General features: G+C 48.6%; 1 protein-coding gene across 1 annotated transcript in view; it reads left to right on the top strand.

The window, feature by feature from the left end:
- The first annotated feature begins 4525 nt into the window (after nt 1-4525).
- PTDSS2 (phosphatidylserine synthase 2) overlaps nt 4526-23416 on the top strand; it is a 29933-nt gene continuing 11042 nt past the window's right edge. Inside the window, exons 1-4 of the mRNA XM_058807028.1 lie at nt 4526-4773; nt 13061-13162; nt 17749-17831; nt 22308-22375. Coding sequence (XP_058663011.1) covers nt 4592-4773; nt 13061-13162; nt 17749-17831; nt 22308-22375 — 435 coding nt within the window. The 5' untranslated portion in view covers nt 4526-4591. The remainder of the gene's footprint in view (nt 4774-13060; nt 13163-17748; nt 17832-22307; nt 22376-23416) is intronic.

The following is a 23416-nucleotide window of genomic DNA, read 5'->3' as shown; positions in this document are numbered from 1 at the left end:
ACCCGTGCCTGCCTTGGGAGGGAGCTGCCTGTGCCTAGCAGTGGGCAGATATCAGGAGGAGGTGAGGGAGCTGCCCTTCACCCTCGCCCAGAGGAGTGGCAAGCCCAGAACCGCCCTGCACAGGTAACAGTGCCGAGCTCCTCCTGCCAGCTCCTGGGCGCTGCTGCTTTCCCCCTGCCCCTCGTGGTGCCAGCACTGTGTGTGGCACCATGTGACATCCCCCAGAGGTGCCATAAACTGGCCAAAAGGAGATATTAACAGAAGCTCTGGAAAGCTCTAGAAATCTCCTCTTGATGCCTCACTGGTCGGTAAAACAGCTGTGGGAGGTGGGTGCTGTTTCCTTCCCATGTGTTATGGTGCTGTCAGCCTGACCTTGAATACTTCCACACATGGCTTCTCTGGGCAGCCTGTGCCAGGGCCTCAGCACCCTCAATGGGAAGGATTTCTTCCCAATATCCCTTCTAACCCTGCCTTCTAGCAGTGGGAAGCCATTCCCCTTATCCTGTCACTCCACGCCCTTGTCCAGCTTCCTTGCAGGCTCCCTTCAGGGAGTGGAAGGGTTCACCCCAAAGCCTTCTCTTCTCCAGCGGAGCAATCCCAATCCTCTCAGCCTTTCCTCATGGCAGAGCTGCTCCATCCCTCTCATCAACTTGGTGTCCCTCCTCTGGACTCTCCCCAACAGGTCCATGTTCTTCCTGTGCTGGGGACCCTGGAGCTGGATGCAGGAGTTCAGGTAGTGTCTCACCTGAGCAGAGGAAAATCAACTCCCATCGGGACCTATGGCTTGGAACAGGGAATAACTCTTATTATAATAAGTGAGTGAAAATGTTACATGTAAGCCAGATCTTGCCTTACACCTGGTTTTTTTTGGGGGGGAGGGGGTGTTGTTGCTTTCATTTACAAATAAGTAGAGCATTTCCTGGGAATAACAGGAAGGTCAGTAACTGCTCTGGATTCCCTCGTGCCCTCCAACAGCATTCCTGTGGGCTGCTATAAAATAAACCAAGTCCTGTGGGTGGTAATCCAGCCGTGTTCTGCTAGGAAAGGCAGCCAGCGTTTCCAGAGTGGTGCTCCCAGTTAAGCCACCATCACCCTGTGGCTTTGCCAAGTGAACAGGTGCCAAACCAGACCTGGGGATTACTGGGAGGGAAAAAAAGTTATCATCCCAATATCCTGCTGTGTGTGAAAGCAAGGTGTGGGCAGACCTTTAGCCTTCCAGGGGTGATCCATGAGCTGGGAGTGGAGAACAGGCTGTATCTCTGGGAGAGAGTGTGTGTGTTTACCCAGCGAGAGTGAAGCCCTGTCAGGCGGTGCTTTCCAGCAGGGCAAAGGCCTCTGCACAGGGAGCGCTGCTGTGTTCCAGGCAAATGGGGTTGTCTGTGGGAGGAACAGCTGTGGCACTCCTCCCCTGCTCCTGCTTCTCCTTCCTGAGCAGGGCTCAGCTCTCTGGACAGCCCAGGAGGTCATGCAGCCAGCAGCAGGTCCCAAAGCTCATGGATGCCACAGCCAGGGGGGAAGGTGAGTCTGTGCCTGCAGGTTGGCTCTGGCTGAGGTGTATCCAGCCCCTGCAGGATCTTTCATGGCACTCAGAGGAGACCACGCTGCTGCTGCTCCTATTCAGGAGGAATTTGGTTTTGCCTGGGTGGGATTTATCTGCATTTAGAGCAAGGCAGGTGAGCAAGTTGATGCTGTCCCTCTTCCAGTGCTTCCCTCCCCTCCTGCATTTGCTGCTCTGCGGTGACTGGGGCTGATTACAGCAGCAGGAAAAGCTGAATTTGGGGATGGAGCCATAAGAACCCTGTGGGAGCAGAGGAAATTATTTAGGATGTGATCAGCTCTGTGGCTGCTGGGTTGGTCACACACCTGAACCCACTGGACTCCAGCTGCTTTGGGCAGCGATTTTACCTGTACTGAGAACTGGCAGGGAAGCTCCAGGAGCACTCCCTGAGCTGTCAGTCCTGGCTGGATGTGGGGATGGTAATTCCCACCTGAGGAGACTGCTGAAGGGTTTTGTCTGTGAAACCACTGCGGCTGGATAGAGGGTACCTGTCCACCCTCTGCCTGGCAGCAATGCTTTTGGACAAGGAGGCACTGATTCAGGATGGTGCTAAAATGGCAGCGGATGTCTGTGTGCTCTCATAAAGCTGGGGGTGTTTTCACCCAAATCCTGGTCTGCTTGCATCCATGGGTATCCCTGGAGCTACAGTCAATGTTAGAGCAGACGATGTGGTTTGGGGTGAAACCCTGCTTGTAACTGAAGTAGTGGGTGCTCATTCCAAGCAGGGAAGGCTTTGACTGAATATTAGGAGAAGGTTCTTCCGCCAGAGGGTGGTCGGGCACTGAGCAGGCTACCCAGGGAATGGTCACTGCCCCAGGGCTGCCGGAGCTCCAGGAGCGTTTGGCAATGCTCTCAGCCACACAATGGGATTATTGTGGTGTCTGGGCAGGGCACGAGCTGGGCTGGCTGATCCTTATGGATCCCTTCCAACTCGGGATATTCTGCGATCTCTTGGAACGAGGTGAGTGCCTCTAGCCCTCATGAAGCATCGTGGGATGTGTTTTAGGCTGGAGAGGGGATTGTGCAGCTGACAGAAATGTCCTTTATCCGTTTATCCTTTATGGCGTTTATCCGTTCAGCGGGCGCTTGCCCGCTCCTCGCCCAGCCCGCTCCTGCCCTCCCGCGGCCGGCTCCGTGATTCCACAGAATCCCAGAATCCTGGAGCGCTTAGGACTGGAAGGGACATCCAAGCCTGTCCAGTGCCACCCCCTGCCATCGGCCCTGACACCTTCACTATCCCAGACTGCTCCAACCTGGCCTTGGGCACTTCCAGGGATGGGGCAGCCACGGCTTTCCTGGGAAACCTGTGCCAGGCCCTCAGCCCCGCACAGGGAAGGAGTTCTTCCCAATGTCCCCTCTAACCCTGCTCCCTTTCAATATTTCACAGAACCATGGAATAGCTTTGGGTGGTGTGAAAAACGCCAATCACTTGTTTTTAAAATTTTAAAAGTTTAATAGTAATAAAATGGTTATAAAAAGTAGTAATACAATTAGAGTAATAACAATTTGGACAAATTGAATTAGGACAATATGAGACAATAAATACAAAGAGTTACGGACATCTGGGTATCTTTTTCTGGGCAGCACGAAAGCCCGAAAAAGGACACACATTAACAAAGGATTAGCCCTTAAAAGCAATAGCCTGTTGCATATTCATACACCTCATACATGATGCATAAATTCCATTCAAACACAGGAGTCTGTCTGGTCATCGTCACCTTCTTCCTCTGAATCCTAACAGCGCCTTCGAGGCGGGAAGAAGTTTGTTTCTTCTGATAAGAGAGCAATAAATTCTTTTTCTCTGAAAGATTTAGGTGTCCTGTGGCTGCTATCTCGCTGCGAGTCCTTTCTTTAAAAAAAAGTATCCTACATAGCATAGTTTCTATTTTAACATTTTTAATAACCTAAAACTATATTTAACACTGTACTTAAGAGAATTAATACAGCATTACTTTCTAACACAACATGCATAATATTCATTTTAATACTTGCAAAAAGCCAATCAGAAAATACATGCATTTTTCACACAGGGAAGGTTTTCTTCCCAATGTCCCATCTAACCCTGCCTCCTGTTGTGTGTAATTCACAGAACCATGGAAGAGCTTTGGGTGGAAGGGACCTTTAAAGCTTGTCTTGATTATTTGCCATCCTGCAAATGTTTCCTCTAATTTCCTTCCCTGTGTGATTTCTCTGCTCCCACAGGACTTTGCCTTCCCTCCACACAGTATTCCCGGAGCTTGCTGCCATGCCAAGATCTTTCCAGAAAGCCGGAGCTCCGTGCCCGCCGTCCGGGATTAGCGTGGCACGTTCCGGATGAGGAGCCTGACCGAGGTAATTTGGGAAGGGCTGAGGGATTTTGGAATTCTTCAAATTCAAGGGCACAGGGGGCACCCTGCAAGCACCCCCAGCCCTGGCCGGACCCTTCGTGTGGGAACAAAAATTTTCGCCAAGCACAATTTTATTTCGCCAGCAAAACACACATATTTAACAGATATTAAACATTTCATTGCCCAAAGACGGGAATCGGGACAGCCACGGCATCAGGCATGGGGTACCCAGCGTGGGACACTCGAGGGCCGCACGGCAGCCTGGCAAAGGGCACTTGTTTTTACCACTTTTATTCTGGGGTTTTGTTAAGGGCTCTGCGCGGAACGCAGACATTTTGTTTAAACATTTTGTTTAATTACCGCTCTCCGGCTCCCTGAGGGGCCCGGGCTCCCTGCATGAGGGGCGGCGGCTCCGCCTCATGGCGCCGCCTGGCGGTCGCGCGGGGGGGGTCGGGAGGCCGCGCGGTTGCCACGGCAACGGGAGGGTGAGAAACGACGCCCGGCCCGGCCCGGCCCCGCCCTCCCCGGGCGCCGCGCACGCGCCGGCGCGGGGTCGCGCGCACGCCGCGTCACGCCTCCCGCCGCGCGGCCCCGCCCGCCCCGCCCCTCCCGCCGCGGCCCCGGCCCCGGCCCCGGCCCGCGTCCCCCGGGGCGTCCCCACAGCACCCCCGGTGCCCCCGCCCGTGCTGCCCGGGCCCCCGCCGCCATGAGGCGCGGCGAGCGGCGGGCGCACGGCGGCAACGTGGGCAAGGCCGCGCTGGAGGAGCAGCAGCCGCCGCCCCCCGCGCAGCCCAACGGCGGCGCCCCCGGGGCCGAGCGGGACGGTGCCGGACTCCGCCGCAGCACCGAGTCCGAGGTGTACGACGACGGCACCAACACGTTCTTCTGGTGAGAGGCGCCGGGCATGGGACGGGGGGGCCGGGGGGGCCCTCAGGAATGGGATATGGAGGGGCTGGGGAATGGGATATGGGGGTCTCTCAGGAATGTGATCTGGGGGAGTTGACGAATGGGATGTGGGTGTCCCTAAGGAATGGGATATGGAGGGGTTGGGGAATGGGATGTAGGGGTCCGTAAGGAATGGGATGTAAAGGGGCTGGGGAGTGGGATGTGAGGGTCCCTAAGGAATGGGATGTGGAGGGGCTGGGGACTGGGGTGTGAGGGCCCCTAAGGAGTGGGATATGCAGAGGGCCCCAAGGCATGGGATACCCGAGTTATCTGCTCCCCGTTATCTGCTGTTTACGTGCCTCTTCTGCCTCCGATACCGGTGCTGCAATCGGCTGTAAGTGCTTCCCTGGTGTGGCCCTACGGCTAATTGTTTCCTGGCAATTTAACGGGAATTCAGGGCTGGCTTTTGGCAGTGGCACCTCTTTTCCCGGTCCTGGTCCCCACTTTTCCAGGAGCAGGACCGTTAGGGCTGAGCCCGATGGCTTGTCCTGCTTGGTGGTGCTTTGGAGGTGTTTTCCTGTACCTTGAGAGCCGTCTGTTTTCGGGCATGCGTTCCTGCCTGATTCCAGTTATCAGCATGGTTTACATGGACTCTGCCTCCTCCTCTCCTCTCCTCTCCTCTCCTCTCCTCTCCTCTCCTCTCCTCTCCTCTCCTCTCCTCTCCTCTCCTCTCCTCTCCTCTCCTCTCCTCTCCTCTCCTCTCCTCTCCTCTCTTATTCTTGGAAGGGGCTTTTTCTCTTTTCCTTCCAGTGATCCTGGCAGAAAGCTCAAGTTGTCCTGCCCCACTCCTGCTGGGCAGGCATTGTGTGTTTTTGTGTGTCTCAGTCCATAAAACGGGTGCAGAAACTCACAACTGCTGGTGTTGGGCCAGCAGAGAAAATTAGCTTTTTGTTAAATTCAGTCCTTGCAGAAGAGGTGTGTTTGTACCTGGAAAAGTGCTCCTAAATCCCAGTCTTGCTGGAGGTGTTCCATAAATCCCCTCAGCAGCACGCTGTGTGTGTGTAGGCAGAGGTGATTTTCCGTGTGTTAAGCACGCGTCCCTTTCCATGGAGAAAGCCCAGCCGGCACTGAACGTTTGGAATCCGAGCCGAGGGCGCTGGGATTTGGCTGGAGCCCGGCATGGAGGAGTGGGAGGGGAGGGCCCTTGGCTCTCACCCTGCCAATCTGGGCAGCAGCGCAGCCGAGGGTGTTGATCCCGCTGAAGGAGGTGACATTCCTGCCAGTGCAAGCTGCAGAGGGACACTGGGATGCTGCTGGGTCCCTGCGGGGACACTGTGGTCTCGGGGACACAAGGACGTGTAGGCTGAGCAAATCGCGGGATCCCGGTGCCGACCTTTAAATGGAAAATGGGTAAAGCCGTCCTTTCCTTACTCCCTCCTTCAGGTGGGCTCCTGCCAGCTGTTTTGTGAAGCCTTGAAATACCTGGTTTTGCTGTAGAATCCCTCCTCGTGTCAGCTTTTGGTGGTGGTGACAGGACTGTCACCCCAGAATAAATGCTGTAATGCATTTAGTTAGTGTGGCCATGTGGATTGTTCCTTTGGAAGTCTGGATGTGTGCCTTGTTCTCTGAGGAGCGTCCCTGTGTCAGGTCGACAAATGTCTTTCTTAACTTCCCTATTTACCCAGTTTTCTTTTCCCTAGTAGCTTGTGCTGGCAACCGGGAGTTCAAACATCTGGAAAAGTCCCAAGGTTTTTCCTCGTGTAACTTTTGCCCTGTATGTGCTAGAGTATCCTTTGGCAATGACTCAGTTCCTACCGTGTCCAAGAATAAAGATGATCCAGGGGAATGATTTTCTTCCTGTGACCCTTGGGACTCCTCTCATGCTGTGGAGGTGGCCACAGGAAAGGGAGATTTTTAAGAGTGGCTGCCCCCTGACTTTGGGAAAACGTGGAATTCATGTTCTCTTCGGAGTTCAGGAGTTAGGGATAAGGTTGCTCTTGTGGCTCACTCTTTTTGGGAAAATGAGATTATTTGGGATCTGTGAACACAGAAATCATTCCAGGAGTAGTTTAATTTGCAGAGGTGATTTTCCTGCTGCAAATGTGGTCCTTGGGAAAGGTGGAGCTTCCTAGCTGGCTTCCTGCTCTTTAAAATCTGCTTGGAACTTTGAAAAACCACTTGTGTGCTGAAATCCCTGGTCTTATTCCATATAAATGACTTGGAAAACACTCCCTTGTGGGAACCTGCTCAGTCAGCATAACCTGGCAGCTCCCTTTGCCATTAGGAAATACCAAGGGAAGGGAACAGGAGGAAGCTTTCTGAGGCACATCCGTGGTTTCTGTATCATTTATCCCTGAACTGATTTCCTAGTGGGGGAGCTGGGAATGCCAAGCTTTTCTGGCAAGCCACTGGAACATGTTCCCTGTTTTTTCCATCACCTTGGATTGTTCTTGTCTGTGTGCCTTCAGCAGCAGCTTTCACACAAAGCCCTGCTTGTTCTGGGGTCATTCAGTTGGATATTGTGGGTGATGTTCTCCTAAGATTTCTGCAGATATTTCATAGCTTGTCTTTAGCCAAAGAAGATTTCCCAGGAAAATGTCCATTCAGTCTTGATTTGAGGGTGTTGGGAGGTGCCAGATGCACTTTTGCCACCACATTTTGACTCAGTGGGTTAATTGCTTTTTCAAAGCCTTACTTTAATTTGGATTTCATTAGCTTTAATGTCACTTTTTGATTATTAATGTGTTTTATCTCTCACGCTAATAATCTCACGTTGCCAGCACATGGATGTGATATAAATTTCCGAGGTCATGGTGTGGCAGCAGAGATCTGTGGAGCTCAGGATGTTAAAATTAATAAGAAAAGAACTAAAAAAGAGGGAATGGCAGTGTGTCTATGGGCTAATGGCATAGTGTTTGTAGGAATTATTTCCACCTTCTTGTGCAAAGAGCGTGGAATTTGCAGCTAAGGAAGAGGCAGTCCCTGCTGGCATGTTCCTCTCGCTGTTCTCAGTGTTGTGACTCTTCCCAGATGGCCTGGGAAGTGAGGATATGTGTGGGCAAACCAGCTGGTGTTGGAAAGAAGGGATTGCTACTCAGCCCAAAACATTCCTTACCCGTTCCTCGTGGAGATTGCTCTTATCTCTGAAATACCGGGATTTGCTAAGGGCGGTCTGCAGGAAGAGGTGGGGATTTATCCAGAAGGGAGATCAGGGAGATGGAATATCCACAGGTTGGTTGGCAGGAGCTGCTCCCTGTGCCCTCTCCAAGGCAGCATTCCTGGAGTTTGCTGGGAGCTGAGCTTGGGATTTTTCCCTGCTGTGATGGCACCACTCCGAGCCGCGCTGCCCGCTCAGGATTCACTGCACTGGAGAAAAGGAGCATTGCTCCAGAGCCCTGGGTCACCCTGCCATGCTTTTCCAGCCTGTGGGAATGCCCTGGGCAGGGAGCAGGGACATCCAGGCTTGTGCAATCCCACTAAGCCACCTTTGCCAGCTGGTCATGGATGAGAGGGCCTGTGCCTTGGGAATTGCGCTATGCGAATGGCATTGCCCTTTCCTCAAAGGAAGGGCTTCATAGTTCTTCCAAGTAAGCTGGAAATGCAGAAGGAATATCTTTGTGGAGAGGGCCTGTCAGAGTTCAATGTCCCTGGATATCAGATCTCTATATTGCTTTTTTTTTTTATAAACACATTCCCAAAGTTTTAAGGAGAGTAGGGAAGAATGTGCTCAAAGAATGTTCCCTGTAATTCCCTGTCACTTGTCTCAGTGGAACTGCCCAAAACTATCTTCAAGATGCACATTTCCATAGGTTTAAGTAAAAAAATGTTTCATAATCAAAATAGGGCATTTGTGGAACTTGCAAGTTCTGTGGAACTGATGGAAACTTCGGGAACTTTGGGAACTTGGTCTTTCCTCCTCAGTGGAAGGAAAACCCCAGATTTGCTGAAGGAAAACCCCAGATTTGCTGAGGCTTTGCTGTTGACCTGTGGTTCTGGGTCTCTGGAGGTCTGTGGTCCTGGGCTCCTTTGTGGAGATGGCAAGGAAAAGGCAGGTTGCTATTTTGGAGTGTCACACGTCTGTACGGAAATTTAATCGGCCTCGGGTGACTTCAGGGATGTGCCGAAGATCTGCGACTGCTCTAAGAATAGGGACTGTTTTATGGACTCTGAGGGTTTAAACAGATTTTAAAACATAACACAGAGCTCAAAACCAGCAGGGATATTTGTATGGTTGGGTTTGACTTGAAGTTTTCCAAACCGTCTGTCTATCCCCAACAGTTTGTCTGTTAGTTACAATTTTTAATTCAAATAAAAATTAAATTAGTTTTAAATTGGTATTAATTTTTGTTGTGTTCTCTTGTGTCTTGTTCTTGACACAACCCTCTGCTGCTTTTGGAGGAAAGGGTTTGTTTTACTGTTTGCCATATCTTAGGATTTCCAGGTGATATGTTGGTTTATGGAGGGTACAGAGCTTTGACATCTATTTAAAAATCTCTTTCAAGAATGGTTTAATGAATTTGCCATTATTTGGAATAAAGAATTAACTAATGAAAAAGTCGCTGACAGATTTTTGGGTCTGCTGACAGATCCTTTCACCAGCAGCTGCAATTAATGCAACATTTTTGACCCAAGGGGCAAACTGGACTGGCTCTCCTTTGGAATTTTGTTCCACTTAAGAGGACTGACCAAAATATTAATAAATAAATTCTTTGCATTGTGTTCCAGTGATTGTTATTGTGTTTAATGGAGTTGTTGCATCACTGGTGACAAACAAGCCGTGGATAACAAGGGTGTGGTCCCTGCTTAAACTGATTTTAATTTGTGGGAGATTGAATGAGGCCATGGGCCGCCTGCTCCTGGGTGGTACTCTCTCCTTCTCACCCAAGGATCTGCCAGAATCTCCCAAAAACTGACATGTTTAAACAATTCCCTTGCATCATTTCTGTCATAGACTTCAGCTGGGAAATAAAAGAGCTTGTAGTCATTTTCTTGACAGACCTGCAGCGTCTCAGTGTGATGGAAGAATGACCTAGCATGAAAAAGAGAAGTTGGGATCAAACTTAATCCTATTAACTAGGAAAAAACCCACTTTTTTGTGATCTGCAGTGTGGGAGAGCTTCACTTGCTCTCACTTGGTGTTTGAATTAGCAGGGCAAGGGCTTGTGTGAAAACAAACCTGATTTATTTCATCTCAATCTCCCAGGGCTTGAGTGGCGAAGGAGCCAAATGTGTGCTGCAGAAAGGCAGAAAAATAAGCCACTAATATTCCACCTTTTTAACAGCTTGGGATTTGTTGTGAACTCTCTCCCTGGCCTTAGATTTTTTTGTTCTCAGGTACATCAGGCACTGCTTTGCAGAGTTTTTGATGTAAAACCTCCCAGATCTGGCTGCAGTTTGTACCCCCTTTGCTTCGGGCGTGTTGCCCAAGCTCCTGTGTGTAATTCTAAGGGGAAGATTCCCAGCTTAGCTCTTTCCAGCCTCCCAGGCTCCAGGCCAGGAGAACATAAGCCTTTCCATGTAATTCCTGCCTTGCTTACCTTGCTAGCTTGTTCTTAGCTCTCCTTCCCCTGGTGTGTTATTTTAAAGTGTGTGTGGAGATGAAAACAATCCCTTTGTGCCGTTAAATTCATCCTGATCTCTCAGACGAGCCCTTCCTTCAGGAGAGCTGCTCCTTTTTCTGGAATTTTATTTTATTTTTGAACTCTCAGGCTGTGAGAAGACATGGTGTACATCCATATTTCCTGGCTTGTTCTCCTCTCTGGAGTGGATTTGTGTGATGCTGTGCTCCCTCTCATTGCTGTGTCACTGCTCTCAGCTCTCTGCCAGGGCTGCCAACTTGCTCTTCCCAGAAGTCAAGCCCATCTCCAGAGTCTTTCATCCCAGCTCCTGGAATTCACGCTGTGCTGGAAGCACCTTTACCTTGGAAACCTGCTAGGAGGGAATCTGGCAGCATCTGGAGATGAGGAGCAGCCTCTTGTTTCTCCTTAAGCAAGGCAGCTGGTTGGGCTTCAGGCTGGTGCCTGTGGCACCAAAAATAAATGGGAAATGCATGGATGGGGCTCCCCAGCACCAACCCTTCACTGTCCCACAAGATCCTCACAGGGAGGAGTGCAACTGAGTCACCCTTGTGCTGCTGGTAGAGGGGTTCTCAAGGTGTTTGTCCCAGGGAGGAGCTGTAATAACTGACTTTTTGGCAATTTATGGGATCTGAATGCACTGAAAAAGCAGCTGACTTGGTGTGGGCGCTCAGGTGGTGAAACAGCAAGGTGGGATTCCAGATTTGTTTTCATAGCCTCTTCAAAAATAACTAACAATATAACTATTATATATAATACATAATATCTATAACTCTACAACAATAGGTCTAACTGTGTAACAATAAAACAACACAATAATAAGTTTCAAAACCAGACAGCAAAACAAGAGATACTAAAATAGTCTGGATTTCATGTAACCTGTCTGGTGTTGTAGAATCCATTCATTCCATGCACAGGTGATGGGTGTGCAGGGGCAGGGTGTGATTGGAGCGTGGGCCCTGTGCTGCTGTCCTGCCTCCTGGGAGAGGCAGGCCTGGGAGAGGCTGGGTTCAGTGCTCCAGCTCCTGCAGGATCCAGGGCAGCCCCACGTGAGCTCTGATGGCTGAATCACCTGTCCTGGCACCTGGGAAGATGCAGCTGCCGAGCAGGAGCTTGCAGCTCCCAGGCTTTTCCCTGGGTTTGGGCACCTGGATTCCTTACTAATTCTGGAAGTACTGGTGGGGCCTGGTGGTTTTCTGCTGGAGCTGGTGGTCTGAGTCCTCAGGAGCACGAGGGAGGAGAGCCTTCAATGCCAAACTCTGTTCTGGCAGGGGCAGAAGAGGATTGTGTCTGCTTATGAGGTATTGCCTGTGTGGGATTGCAGGGATGCTGTGCAGAACTTGGGCTTTGCAGTAGGGTGGGATTTTGGTTCACTTTTGCTCTGAAAGGCCAAGCCTTTCTTGGACTTTCAGAGCACTTTTAGGTGGGTTGCTGTGGGGTTGTTTCAAGGGAAGTCAGTGGATGGTTTGGAAATTCTAAGGTTTATTGTGCACAGCACAACCTGAATATACAAACCTTGGAACGACATGGGATGGGATGTGAGCTGCTGTTACAAAAGAATGTATAAAGAAAATTGAAATAGTGCCAAATATGTCACATACAGACACTTTCTTTTACAAGTTTTCTTCTCCCTTCAGCTTCCTCTTTATAGGTGGGGTTTTTTTATTAGTTTGTGTTAAGGGATGTTATCCTCTAAACCAAAACTCTTGGCATGTCCTTTGGCCTTACTTGGACAGAGTTCCCATGCTTCCCAAACAGGGAAGGAGTTTTCCAATGAAAACAGTAAGGGGCTTCTTATTAGGAAGGGAATTTTCAACTTGAAGTAAGAAAAGATGCAGACATTGTAAGAATATTCTCTGTGTGATGATCAGGGGGTGCAGGGTGTGGGTGTCACCTGGCTGGGTGTGCTCTGCTCACTCTCCTTCCATAGAATCACAGAATCCTGGAATGGTTTGGGCTGGAAGGGACCTTGAAGTTCATCCAGTCCCAAGGGCAGGGACACCTTCCACTGTCCCAGGCTGCTCCAAGCCCAGTCCAGCCTGGCCTTGGACACTTCCAGGGATAGGGCAGCCACAGCTTCCCTGGGCAATGTGTGCCAGGAGAATTTCTCCCTGAGTGCTTCACCAAAATCCACGTAAACCTGTGGGCTCCCATGGATGAGGATGTTTTACTGCTGTGGAACAGTCACCCAGCTTTGCTGTCATGGCTGTTCCCACAGAAACCCCTTGTGCTGGGTGCACTAAAACTGTAGGAATATCCTTGGAAATCCGACATCTTGAAGTGGCATCAACAGCAACTGTTCTCCTTTAGAGATTTTTTTTTTAATATTATTTTTAATGACTAGTTTTTCTTGTGTAATTCCCATGTCTGGAGTGAATTCCCTTTGGCTGCTGTCAAGGGCCTGCTTCCTCAGCTGCAATTTTGATTAGTAGGCTGTGAAGTAGAGCAGCACTGTCAGGTGTGGACCTGCCAAAACTGGGGAGACACCTGGAGCTGTTTAAATTTGGGTGTTTGCACTGGGTGCTGGTTTTTTCCAAGCTGCTGCTGATCACATGCAGTGCCACTGTAAGTTCTGCTCTCTGTGCTCTGCAATAGAGAATTCCTCAATATTCCTGACTGCTGGCCGTGGTTTTGGCCTCCTGAGGCTGCACTGGCAGGGTGAGATGTGAGTTTTCCTGCTGTTTAATGTCACTTTTCTCTGTTCTGAATTTCAGGAGAGCTCATACCCTGACAGTCCTGTTCATCCTCACGTGTGCGTTGGGCTACGTTACCCTGCTGGAAGAGACTCCCCAGGACACAGCCTACAACACAAAGAGGTGAATATCTCAGAAATATCTGAATATTCCCAGGTGTGTTCTGGAAAAGGGACCTCCAGTGACCCCTGTGCTCCCTTGTGGAAGTGTCTGTTCCCTTAGGAAGCTACGAAACCAGTCATAAGTCTGTAAGCTCCTCTGATGCTGATCATTGAATTCAGTTTCTAATCAGTTTAGTGTCACTGTCAGGCCTGTGGCTGCTCTGTGGTGTGATTTAAAGCAAAATACAAAAAGCTTGCTAAAGCCTCCTGGCTGGGTTTCTTTGGCAAGGGTTCTGTTGCTGTTTCTTAAAATAGCTTTTTCTTAAAGATAACCTTTCCTTAAAATAACCATCACTTCAAAATGCTGGGGGCTGTGACTAAATCTTTCTGGCTCAAATGCTCTTTGTAAAATTCTGTTCAAGATTTCAATACAAATCTTTGTTTGTTGTTGAAAATTGCTGTGAGAATGTATAGCCCACAGGGAAGCTCTGGGGAAATAAGAATGAATCTTACATGTGTGGTCAATTCCTACTGTAATTTAAACTGATCCAATGTGGTCGAATTTCTCCCCTTTTAAAATACAACAGGGAAGAAAAAGGAGCTAGGAAAGTGGTGTTTTAAAAAGCTAAATATGTTTTAAAGATATGCTGCAAAGCATCATTGCCAGAAGCAAGAAAATAATTGTTTTCTACCAGTATGGTTTCTTAAATATAATGAAATTTTTCCCCTTGCTATTGAAGGGTTTTTTTCCCCTCATTTTGTACATTTCTGAAGTGACTCAGGATATAGCATCCATTGTGCTGGAGATGCAGGAATTGTGGTATTTCCTGAGATAATCTTGGCTGTTGTTCTGGTGGTTACACAATGCCTGGGGGTAATGGAACTCCCACTGTGCCCCACTGAGAGCTGGGATTTCACATGGGGGTGACATGGGACAAGCTGGAAGGTGTCAGGAGCTGGGAGAGGTTCTGGAAGGTTGCTGTGTGAACAAATAAATGCCATTTTGTTCCCAGGCATAATGAGGGAGGCCAGGCTGGAGGGGTGGCGTGGCCTGGAATGGCCACTCACAATTGGGAAGGGAAAGAGCTGAAAGAGAAGTGATGATGCATCCATAGGGAGTAATACAGAGCTAAGGTGACTCAGTGGAATATCTTATTATTGAGCTTAGAGCCTCAGCTGCCTTAATCAAAACAAACCCAGGGAAGATTAGTCAGCAGGTGGATCTTTCTCTCAGGAAACACGAGTTGCTGTGTGCTTATCCAGTGCCCAGGTGTTAAAATCAATTTACAGCATCCTGCCAAGAAAGGGGCAGCAAATGGGCTTTGCTCACTGCTGCAGCTCTGCAAGGTCTTGGCACAAAAATCCTTGAAAAGGAGCATCCTGAGGCTTGGACATGAAATATTCCATGTTTTATGTCTCTCTGGATGAAAGGAGGTATTTGAGAGCAGGGTAAGATGAGCACAGTGTGCATCAGTGTATCCATAGCCCAAATTGTCACAGATGTTTTTGCATCCATGATTTAAAATCCCTCATCCTGCCCTGAGACCTTTGCCAGCCGTGGTGTGGGGCTGTGTTGTGCTGCAGTCCCAGCCCCAGCCAGCACGAGGCTGTCCCTGTGTGCCAGTGTTCCTCAGGAACACTTGGTGCCTGATGACCAGCGGGGGTTTGTCACCAGGGAGCAGAGTCTGGAGCTGTCACGGGCTTTTATTTCCACCTGCTGCACACTGACAGTGGAGCAGTGTCTGAAATACTCACTTCCAAAGGCTCCAGCCTCCTTTGTTTCCATGCCCTGCTTGAGGTGTCCTTGTGAGGTGCTCAGAGCAGTAAATTGGGGTGAACTGCCCAAATTTGCTGCCTCTGTGTTTCCCAGACTGGAGTTATGGGATGGTCCCACCTTCTCCCCTATAAAACCAGGATTTTATCACCCTATAAAATGCTCCATGCAGTCACTGGCAGGAGCAGGGTGAGAGGTGGATTTGTGGGATCACTCACAGCAGAAGTGATGGGCAAGACCTGAGTGAGAGCAGGAACCTCTGAGCTCACGGGGTGTGGTGTCCATGGCTGAGATTGGTGTTTGCATCTGTCACAGGAATTCTTCTGTCCTGAAACAACTAAAGGAGGATTGTTTAGGTTGGTTTTTTTTTCAGATAAGGTTACAGGAGCTTTTTCTATGTAAATGTAGTAAGAGTTCATTGGGATCACACACGTGGTCAAACTGCCCCCCGTGTAAGAACAGGAGAACATTTCCTTTGTTAGGCAAGGAGAGGTTGTACTGTGAACCTGTCTGGTTGTGAGAGCTTTATTCCCACTGTTCTCCCAGCCATGGGATAGCTCATCCTGACTGACAGCTGTGACATTCTCCTCTCTTCAGCCTGGACTCAGCTCCAGCTCTGAGTGCAGCCAGATAAACACTGAGCACCTCCTCTGCATACCACAGGAGAAATCCACAGCTCCCAAATATTTGGAATGCTGAGCAGGATGTCTTGGGGGGAAAAAAAAGTTCTTTTTTTTTTTCCTCCATAAAAACACATTCAGGTTTAAAAGCACCGGTGTGCTTCAGGGCTGTACATTGAATTTCCAGCTGGGAAATGTCTCTCCTGAGATGATTTTTTTTTTTACACAGCTCTTGGCAATCCCTGCTTTCCATGGGGACACATGCAGGGATGTGTGGGTTTGCATGCTGATCTCCTGCTGCTCTGGCTGAGCACCCACAGGGAAAATGAGGCAGCAGGAGGCCAGAGCTCTCTTCAGGGCTTGTGGTGCCCCAGGGGGTTGTACCAGCTGTGCCAGCATGGATCCGGCCGGGAGGGCACAGGGAGTGGGAGCTGCCTCCTTGAATCCCAGGACAAAGGGCCATGCACAGCTCCTCATTGTCCTGTGTGTCTGAATCGACTCTCAGCACAAACAAGAGTTTGTTTGTGCTGATGGAGCTGCTGCCAGCCTCTCCCTTTTTTTTTTTTTTTCTTTTTTTTTTTTTTTTTTTAATTTGGTTAAGTGCTAAAATGATTTTTGGGGACACATTTTGCTGTTTTGTGCCTTCCTGATTTGCTGCTCAGGAAAATCCATTGGCTGTGTCCAGCCAGGTGAGGAGAGCCCCTCTCAGGTGCTGGAGCATTCCTGCCTCAGCCAGGCTGCTGCTGAGGCATTGCAAGGTAAATTAATGAGGATAAGAGGGAAAGTTTAGTTACCACTAAGGAAAAAAAATAAAATATGGAGCTGGTGTGGTTATTTATGCAAATTTGTGATCTGCTTCCAAACTTCCTTTGATGAACTTGAAGTAAGTGAATGTACCTGGATGCCCAGCATATTTCAGCACAGCAGCTCTTGGGCCAAGAGTGGGGTTTAGAGGAAGGAGCACAGCCGAGCTCCTGTGGTGATTTGGATGCAGGATTTGAATTCCAGCTTTGGAATTGAAAATTGGAATTCCAGCTTTGGAATTGGAACCCTCCCAAGGCCAGAGCAGTGGTCTGAACCCCTCAGTTCATGGCTGGGCTTGTCACACCACACAGGACTGGAGCTTCCAGATGCAGCCAGGGCCTCAAAATGCAGAATATTCTCATTATTGGAGGTCAGCTGAAAGAGGTTTTGCCCTCCAGATCTTTGGAAATCCCCATGCAACTGTCTATTCACAGATCCATTCAGCCCCTGATTCTGGTGTGCTTCCCAGTGTTTAAAGCAAGCAAAATTACTGAGTTACATCTGTTAACTAAACCCCATTTTTATTTTCAGGAAGCACAAACATTTATGCTCAGAGATGTTATAAAATAGTTTCTGTAAATCCTTTAGTCTTCTGTTTTGAAAGGTTTTTTGACATTTTTAAAGCACAAACAGTCTCCTGTTGCTTCTGGTTTGTAACAATTTCTCTCTGGCAGCAAAATTGCTGGGTATTTTCTGTGATTTCTGCAGACTGAGCCATTTTATTTGCAGTCAGGGGTTGCATCATTTTCTGCAAACATGGAATGAGCTCTTTGCCAGTTGTCCATCCTTTCAGCCAGCTCTTAAGCAGTGAAATGAGACAGCAAGCAGGATCCAGTGGGAGTTGAAGTGCAGTAAAAAGAGAACTTTGGATTGCTTTATGCCATTTAATCCATTAAAACTAAAGGAACATGCCCAGGGTCATAGATCTTTGGTATATTTGGGCTTCTGGTCTGATAATTTATTTTTATTTAAAATCTCTGTTATGTTCCTTAGACTCTCTGTTATGGTTCCAGCTCTTGAAATAGCAGCAGTGCTGGTGTGGTGTGGAAAGCTCCTGCTTGTCTTTAATTGGTTGAGAAGCTGTTTTGGAGTGGTGACAAGTCTGACAGCTCCCTTTTAAATTCCATGGAAATGTGGTGGAGCAGTGAGAACTGTCTCACTGCTAAATCCTGTGTGTCTTTGTGGGAATAAAAGCTGCTCCCAGACACAGGGAAGTGTTCAACTTGCTGTGATCCTCAGCCTTTTTTTTTTTTGGCTGTTTTTTTCTGGATGGTGCCTGGATCCATTTAAGAGGGACACATTGAGCAGTTAAAGAGCAAGGGCCAGACATTTCTTTCATCAGAGAACATAATTTGCAGTCTCAGGAGGAGGATGAGGCAATAACCCAGAGTGCTCTGTTTTTCCTTGCAGAGGAATCGTCGCCAGTATTTTGGTTTTCTTGTGTTTTGGGGTGACACAAGCTAAAGATGGACCATTCTCAAGACCACACCCAGGTAAATTCACCTTGCTGGGCTCACTCAAATCCCCCTGAGCAGCTCCCTGCTCTGGGAGGGAGGAGGTAAATGTTTGTGTTGCCTGGAGAGCAGGTAAGTTGTAATTTCAGTAATCACAGGTTCCTCAGCACTGCACACTGATCATGGAGGCTCCTCCATAACCACCCTGCTGGGCTTCCATGGAGCCTGCAGATCTGTGTGGATCTTCCTGGTGTAGCTAAAAAGCTCTGTGAGAGCTGCCAGGTTCTTAAACCTGAGCTTCCCCTGTTTATCCTCTCTGTGCTGGGACTGCACTTGTGACCTTTTATCTGGTGCAGGAGCACTTCCTGAGCTCCATGTCCATTTTCCATGGGAGATTAGAGCCCCTTGATTATGATTTTAAAGGTTTCTTGTAAGACTGGAAGTCTTGAAAGCACGACACAAACTTCTTCCAGGTAATGGAATAGCAGGTGAAACATGAAAGTATTTAAATGGCTTTGATGTCTTGCCTGTTTTTAGATGTGAATCGTTGAAAGAGGAAGAATTAAGGGAATCCATATAGGCTGAAATAATATTCCTGAAAGCACTGGGCTCTCCTACAGCCAAATAAAGCTGGGTTTTATGCCAGGAATTTAGCCCAGCAGCCACCCCACAACCCCCAGCCAAAGCAGGCCTGGTTGAAGAGCAGTGCCCTCAGCACACCTCTGCACACCTGGGGCTTTATTAAATTTGCCTTTCTTATTAAATAGCAGGTTTTAGTCTTTCCTTCTGTTCCAGTTAATTGTGATTCCTGCTGTAAAATCCTTTGCTCCTTTTGGGGACACCAGTGACACTTGGGTGCACCCAGGTTTTGAGGGTTTGTCTGGGCTGGTTTTATTCCCTAGAACAAAGCAGGGAAGTTTGGCTTTCAGTCTTGCCCCCAATGTAACATTTCCCCATATCATTCTGGCTTTGTTCTGAGCTTTCCGCTTTCAAATGTCCTCTCCAGAGCTGCAGGGTTGTTTTGGGGATTTCTGTGATAATGTGATGCTTCCCAAATTCCTGATTCCAGAGCATGGAGCTGTGTTAGGAGCTCCTCTGTCACTCCAGTCCCTTGGGATCATCTTCTCTGCTGTCCCTGCCTTCCCTGCTGTGTGTCATTAACCTACTTTTCATTAAGGCCATTAAGGAAACTGATCCCAGCCACTACCTTAGTGGCTCCTGTCCAGACTGGTGGCTTTATTTCTTTTTTTGGTTGCCTTCTCAGCGTTCCCAGCTTTAGCCAGGGGCTCATCCAGCTTTGCCATTTCCCTGTAGATTCCACACAGGCCCCTGTTTTCTGCAGTTTAATAATTTGCTGCATGGACAGACACCAGTGGCCTCCCTGTAATTCAGAAATGTAGGATTGTCACGGAAATAAGTAGCTATGACTGTTCAGACAAGGCTTTACCAACTTGCCCTGCTTTTATCCCATTTTCCACTGGTTCTATCCAAACCTTCACTGCTTTAGCCCCAGGGGAGCAGTACAGTGCAAGGGACAGATCTTAAACTCTGCTTGAGGATCCATTCATTCATTGGTGGGTGAACAGCCAAATTTGGGGAGCATTTCCTGGTAGAACTAATCCTGGATAGAGCCAGCATCAGTAGCCTCTCTCCTTAGGATTTGCAGATAAGAGATATTCTTCCTTCTCCCTGCCAGCTCCTCTCCTGGAGCTGCTGCTGTGGGAACCCAGGGATGCTTTATTGCCTGTCAAGATAACACATCCATGCTGTCATTCCAAAGAAATTTTCCATGACAGTTATTAATGCCCTGAGAAGCAGCTTTTAATATTCCCAGCCTCTGCTAGGAGTTATTTTGACTTAATACAGGCTGTGTGACAGGATGAGCTGGTCAGGGAGTCAATTGTGAGGGTCTGGGGTAAACCCTGTGGGATTGAGGGCTGGGACAGTGGGAATGTTCAGGCAAGGGCAGGACTGGAAGGAGCAGCTCCAGGGCAAGTGTTTTCCTTGGGCAAACAACCCAGATTTTTGTGTTTTTTACTCTTTTAGCCCCTCAGGTAGAGTGGGCCAGGCTCTGAGCAGAAATAGGGAAAGGCTGGTTGGATTCAGCTTGCTGGGATCCCTGCAAGGCAGCAGTTTAATGTTTGATCCCAGGAATCACTGGGTTATCAGGTGTGTCAGTGATTAGCGGGGACCTCCTCACTCAGGAGGAAAGCCCTGATTGGAGGGAGGCAAAATGGGAAGTGAATTAAAGGAAAAGGAGCATTGGAGAGGTGCCAAAAACAACCTTACAGCTAAAGCTGAGCCTGACCCAGCAGGAGAGAGAGCAGTGTTTGTACAGCCTTGAGATCATTTGGGGTGCAGGTGCTGGGTGTGTTCAGAACCTCTGGGGGACCTCTGTGAGCTGGGGAGAAGCCACAGCACTAAATCAGAGCCAAATCTCCATTTTAAATTATCTTTTTATTTTCTGAGGCTGCTCAGCCACTGCCACAGCTCTGTGTACAGAGGGGAATGAATTTAGATTTAGATTTCTCTGCTTTCTGTGCTACATCACTTTCAGGACCAATCTGTCACTTTGCTGACTGTGAGCAGTGTAAAATCTCTGGTGTGAGGTTTATGGGTTAGAAAAAAAGGCATTTTTTGATATCTGGCAGTGACATTTAAAGGTGGGAGAAGTGTGGTGGTGAAAGGTTAATTTTCGCTGCTGGCTTGAATGTGGTGACAGTTTGGAAGAGGCTCCTCTCTTCCAAATAATCCTGTGACAATGGAGGATTTTTTTTTTTTTTTTGCTGTTTGGTTTTTTCTAAGATGCATTTTGGAAAGACAAATGGGTGAAAGCTGTCACAGAGCACTGAACTGCTGTACTCCAAGCCACACCTGCCTTTTCTATTTTCCCTTTTTTATTTCCCAGAAGTGTAAAATAGGTGATTCTGATGAAATTGATTTAGCAGGATTGCTGCAAAAATGTTTCACCTTCCATGTTGTGGTCTCTTTTAATGATGGTGTCAGGGGCTGCTTTTAAAAATGTTTGGGGTTTGTTGGTATTTTTTGTTTCATTTTTTATTATTGTTTCTCTGTTGTTTTGATTTGTGGTGGTTTTCTTTTTTATTTTTTAAATAATTTATTTCCTACTTGAGGCTGAGCTGGATAAAGACATGTTTTGGGAGAAAACATCTCCTGAGGATCTCCATGGGGAGTTGATTTGGGGTTCTGAGCTGATAACTCTGTAAGGCTCTGTTTGTTTCATTCTTGTGTAATTTATGCGTGGCCCTGCTTTGAACATCAAAGTGCCTACATTGCCGTGGAATTAACAGAGAGAGTCTTGTTTTCCTGGCAAATCCTGCTGGGATTCCTCTGCATCTCCCCCAAGGACCTGAGGAAGGAGACCTCCATTCCAGGAAACACACAAAGGCAGCTCTCATCCTGAGAGTGCTGTGTGGCATTTTTGGAATTTCAGTGTCCACCCAGAGTGTTGTGAGTTTTGCTGAATTCCCTTGTGTGGAATTTCTGGATCTGGGTAGGGAGAGCTGCTGGAGCTGGGTCTGTGCCCACCCTGGCTCAGGGCAGGAGACAGAAAGTTCAGAGCCCAGAGGTGTCTGGATGGATCAGGGGCATGGATGAGCCCCTGGGGCACAAACCCCTGTCCAGGATGGGCTGTGACCCAGGGCTGAGCCTGGCAGGGGAGCTGGGAGTGTGCAGACACTGGAATTTGGGCACCCTTTGGTTCAGGTGTGTGCACATCTGTAATACACATCTGGGGAGAGCTCCCAGCATCAGCTGAGCTCTGCATGGCATCTCTGATGGACAGGCCTTGCTGAACCTTTGGTCTGCTTGGTTTTGATGTCATTGCAAGTAAAAGTGGAGTTATCTTTGGGGTTTTGAAATGCTTTCTGCCCCTGGGGACACGACCTTGTCCCCAGGCCAAAGCTGGGCTGCAGAACATGACTCCAGCCTGCCCTGGGTGTGTCTGTGCAGCCCAGGTCACCTGAGAGCAGGGAGAAAGCTCAGGAAGGGTCAGGTTCTCCTCCAGGGACTGCTGGAAAGCACTGCAGGGGGCACATTCCTTTCCTTCCCCTTCCTGACTGCTGAGTTTGTTGGGTTGGAGTGTTCTGGAACTGGATCCCTTCTCCCACATCCAGGTCAGTGCCTGAGCAGTTCCAGCAAACTGTGTGGGATTTGAAGCTCCTCTCTGTTTGTATCCCTGAGGGAGAGAGGGTGGGAAGTACTGTGCTTGGGAGCTGGGAGTTGTAATTCCATGGTGGGAGCCTCTCTTGAGGTGGAATTGGTTCCTTGAGAAGCTGTGGCTGCCCCATCCCTGGAAATGTTCCAGGCCAGGCTGGGTGTGGAGCAGCCTGGGCCAGTGGGAGGTGTCCCTGCCCATGGCAGGGTGGAATGAGATGGGCTTTCAGTTCCTCCCAATACACAGCATTCCAGGATCCTGTGATACTGAAATTAGTGAATAATTAATTTATTGCTTGCTCCAGAGCTGCTGCTGACATCCCCTGTGTCTCTCTGCAGCTTACTGGAGGTTTTGGCTGTGTGTCAGCGTGGTCTATGAGCTCTTCCTCATCTTCATCCTCTTCCAGGTAAGTGACTGACACCTCCAGCTCCTGAATGCCACTTCCACATGGGGATCAACTCCTTTGTAGTGTTTTCTTTTCCTGCTGACTACAGGAGATGCTGGTTTTGGTGAGATGGAATCATTAGGCTGTTTAATGAGACTGTGAGGCTGAGGGAAATGATAATATAAAAATATTTCACCTGCTCTGACCTCCAGTCACCCTCAGCCTGGGGTGGACACTGTGTTGAAGTGGTTTTAGATGAGCTGGTGAGGGAATTCATGTTGAGCAGCTGGTGTTTCACAGTCCAGGCTCTGCCCTGCTGGGCCATGTGTGACTCAGGGGGAATTCACCTGGTTTCACCTTTGGAAATATCTTTTACCTGGAGTGACAGGTTCTTTGTAGGTGTGGGGGTTTTGCAATAAACCAAAACTTCACACCCAGCTTTGTGTGGTGGCAGGAGCTGAGGAGGAGGCTTTTCATAGAAAGATGTGCCCTTGGTGCTTCCAAATGAAACATTTGACCATATCTTGTTCTTTAGTAAACTGAGAACTTCTCCCTGACTTGTACAATTCTCAGAAGTTAAAATTCAATATTTTGAGACAATATACTCATCAGGCAGCTCTAAAAATAGTTTTCTGTGAAAGAAGGGTGAGGAATGCTTTTTTTTTTTTTTAAGTTTTGCTTCTAGAAGCCATGTGAGCTTAAGAAAGTGGGACTGGCCACCCTGATATATCCAGCCATCCTTGAGCATGATATTCCTGAGGAGCTGCAGTCAGACTGAGTGATTTTTATTGGTGTAGTTCTGAATTCCACCAGAAAAGCCTGGAATGGCTTTTCTTCCCTGTGGCAGCGTGTGGTGTCAGCAGAGATTTAGTGGTTAAGGAGCTCCCTGCTGTTGCTCAGCTCTCCACTAAAAATACATCATTGCCTTGCCCAGGTTTAAATAAGGTTAAATTCTGCTGAGTCTGCCGGTGGCTGAACTTCCTGACAGCAAATCCAAGCTTGCTCGTGGCTGAAACTTGTCCCAGAGTTCAGCAGTTTATTCTGTAATTGTATTATTACTCA

Source organism: Ammospiza caudacuta, chromosome 6, assembly GCF_027887145.1.
Source record: "Ammospiza caudacuta isolate bAmmCau1 chromosome 6, bAmmCau1.pri, whole genome shotgun sequence".
Taxonomy (NCBI): Eukaryota; Metazoa; Chordata; class Aves; order Passeriformes; family Passerellidae; genus Ammospiza; species Ammospiza caudacuta.
The sequence above is the reverse complement of the archived record's forward strand: the minus strand, read 5'-3'. Positions and strand labels throughout refer to the sequence as shown.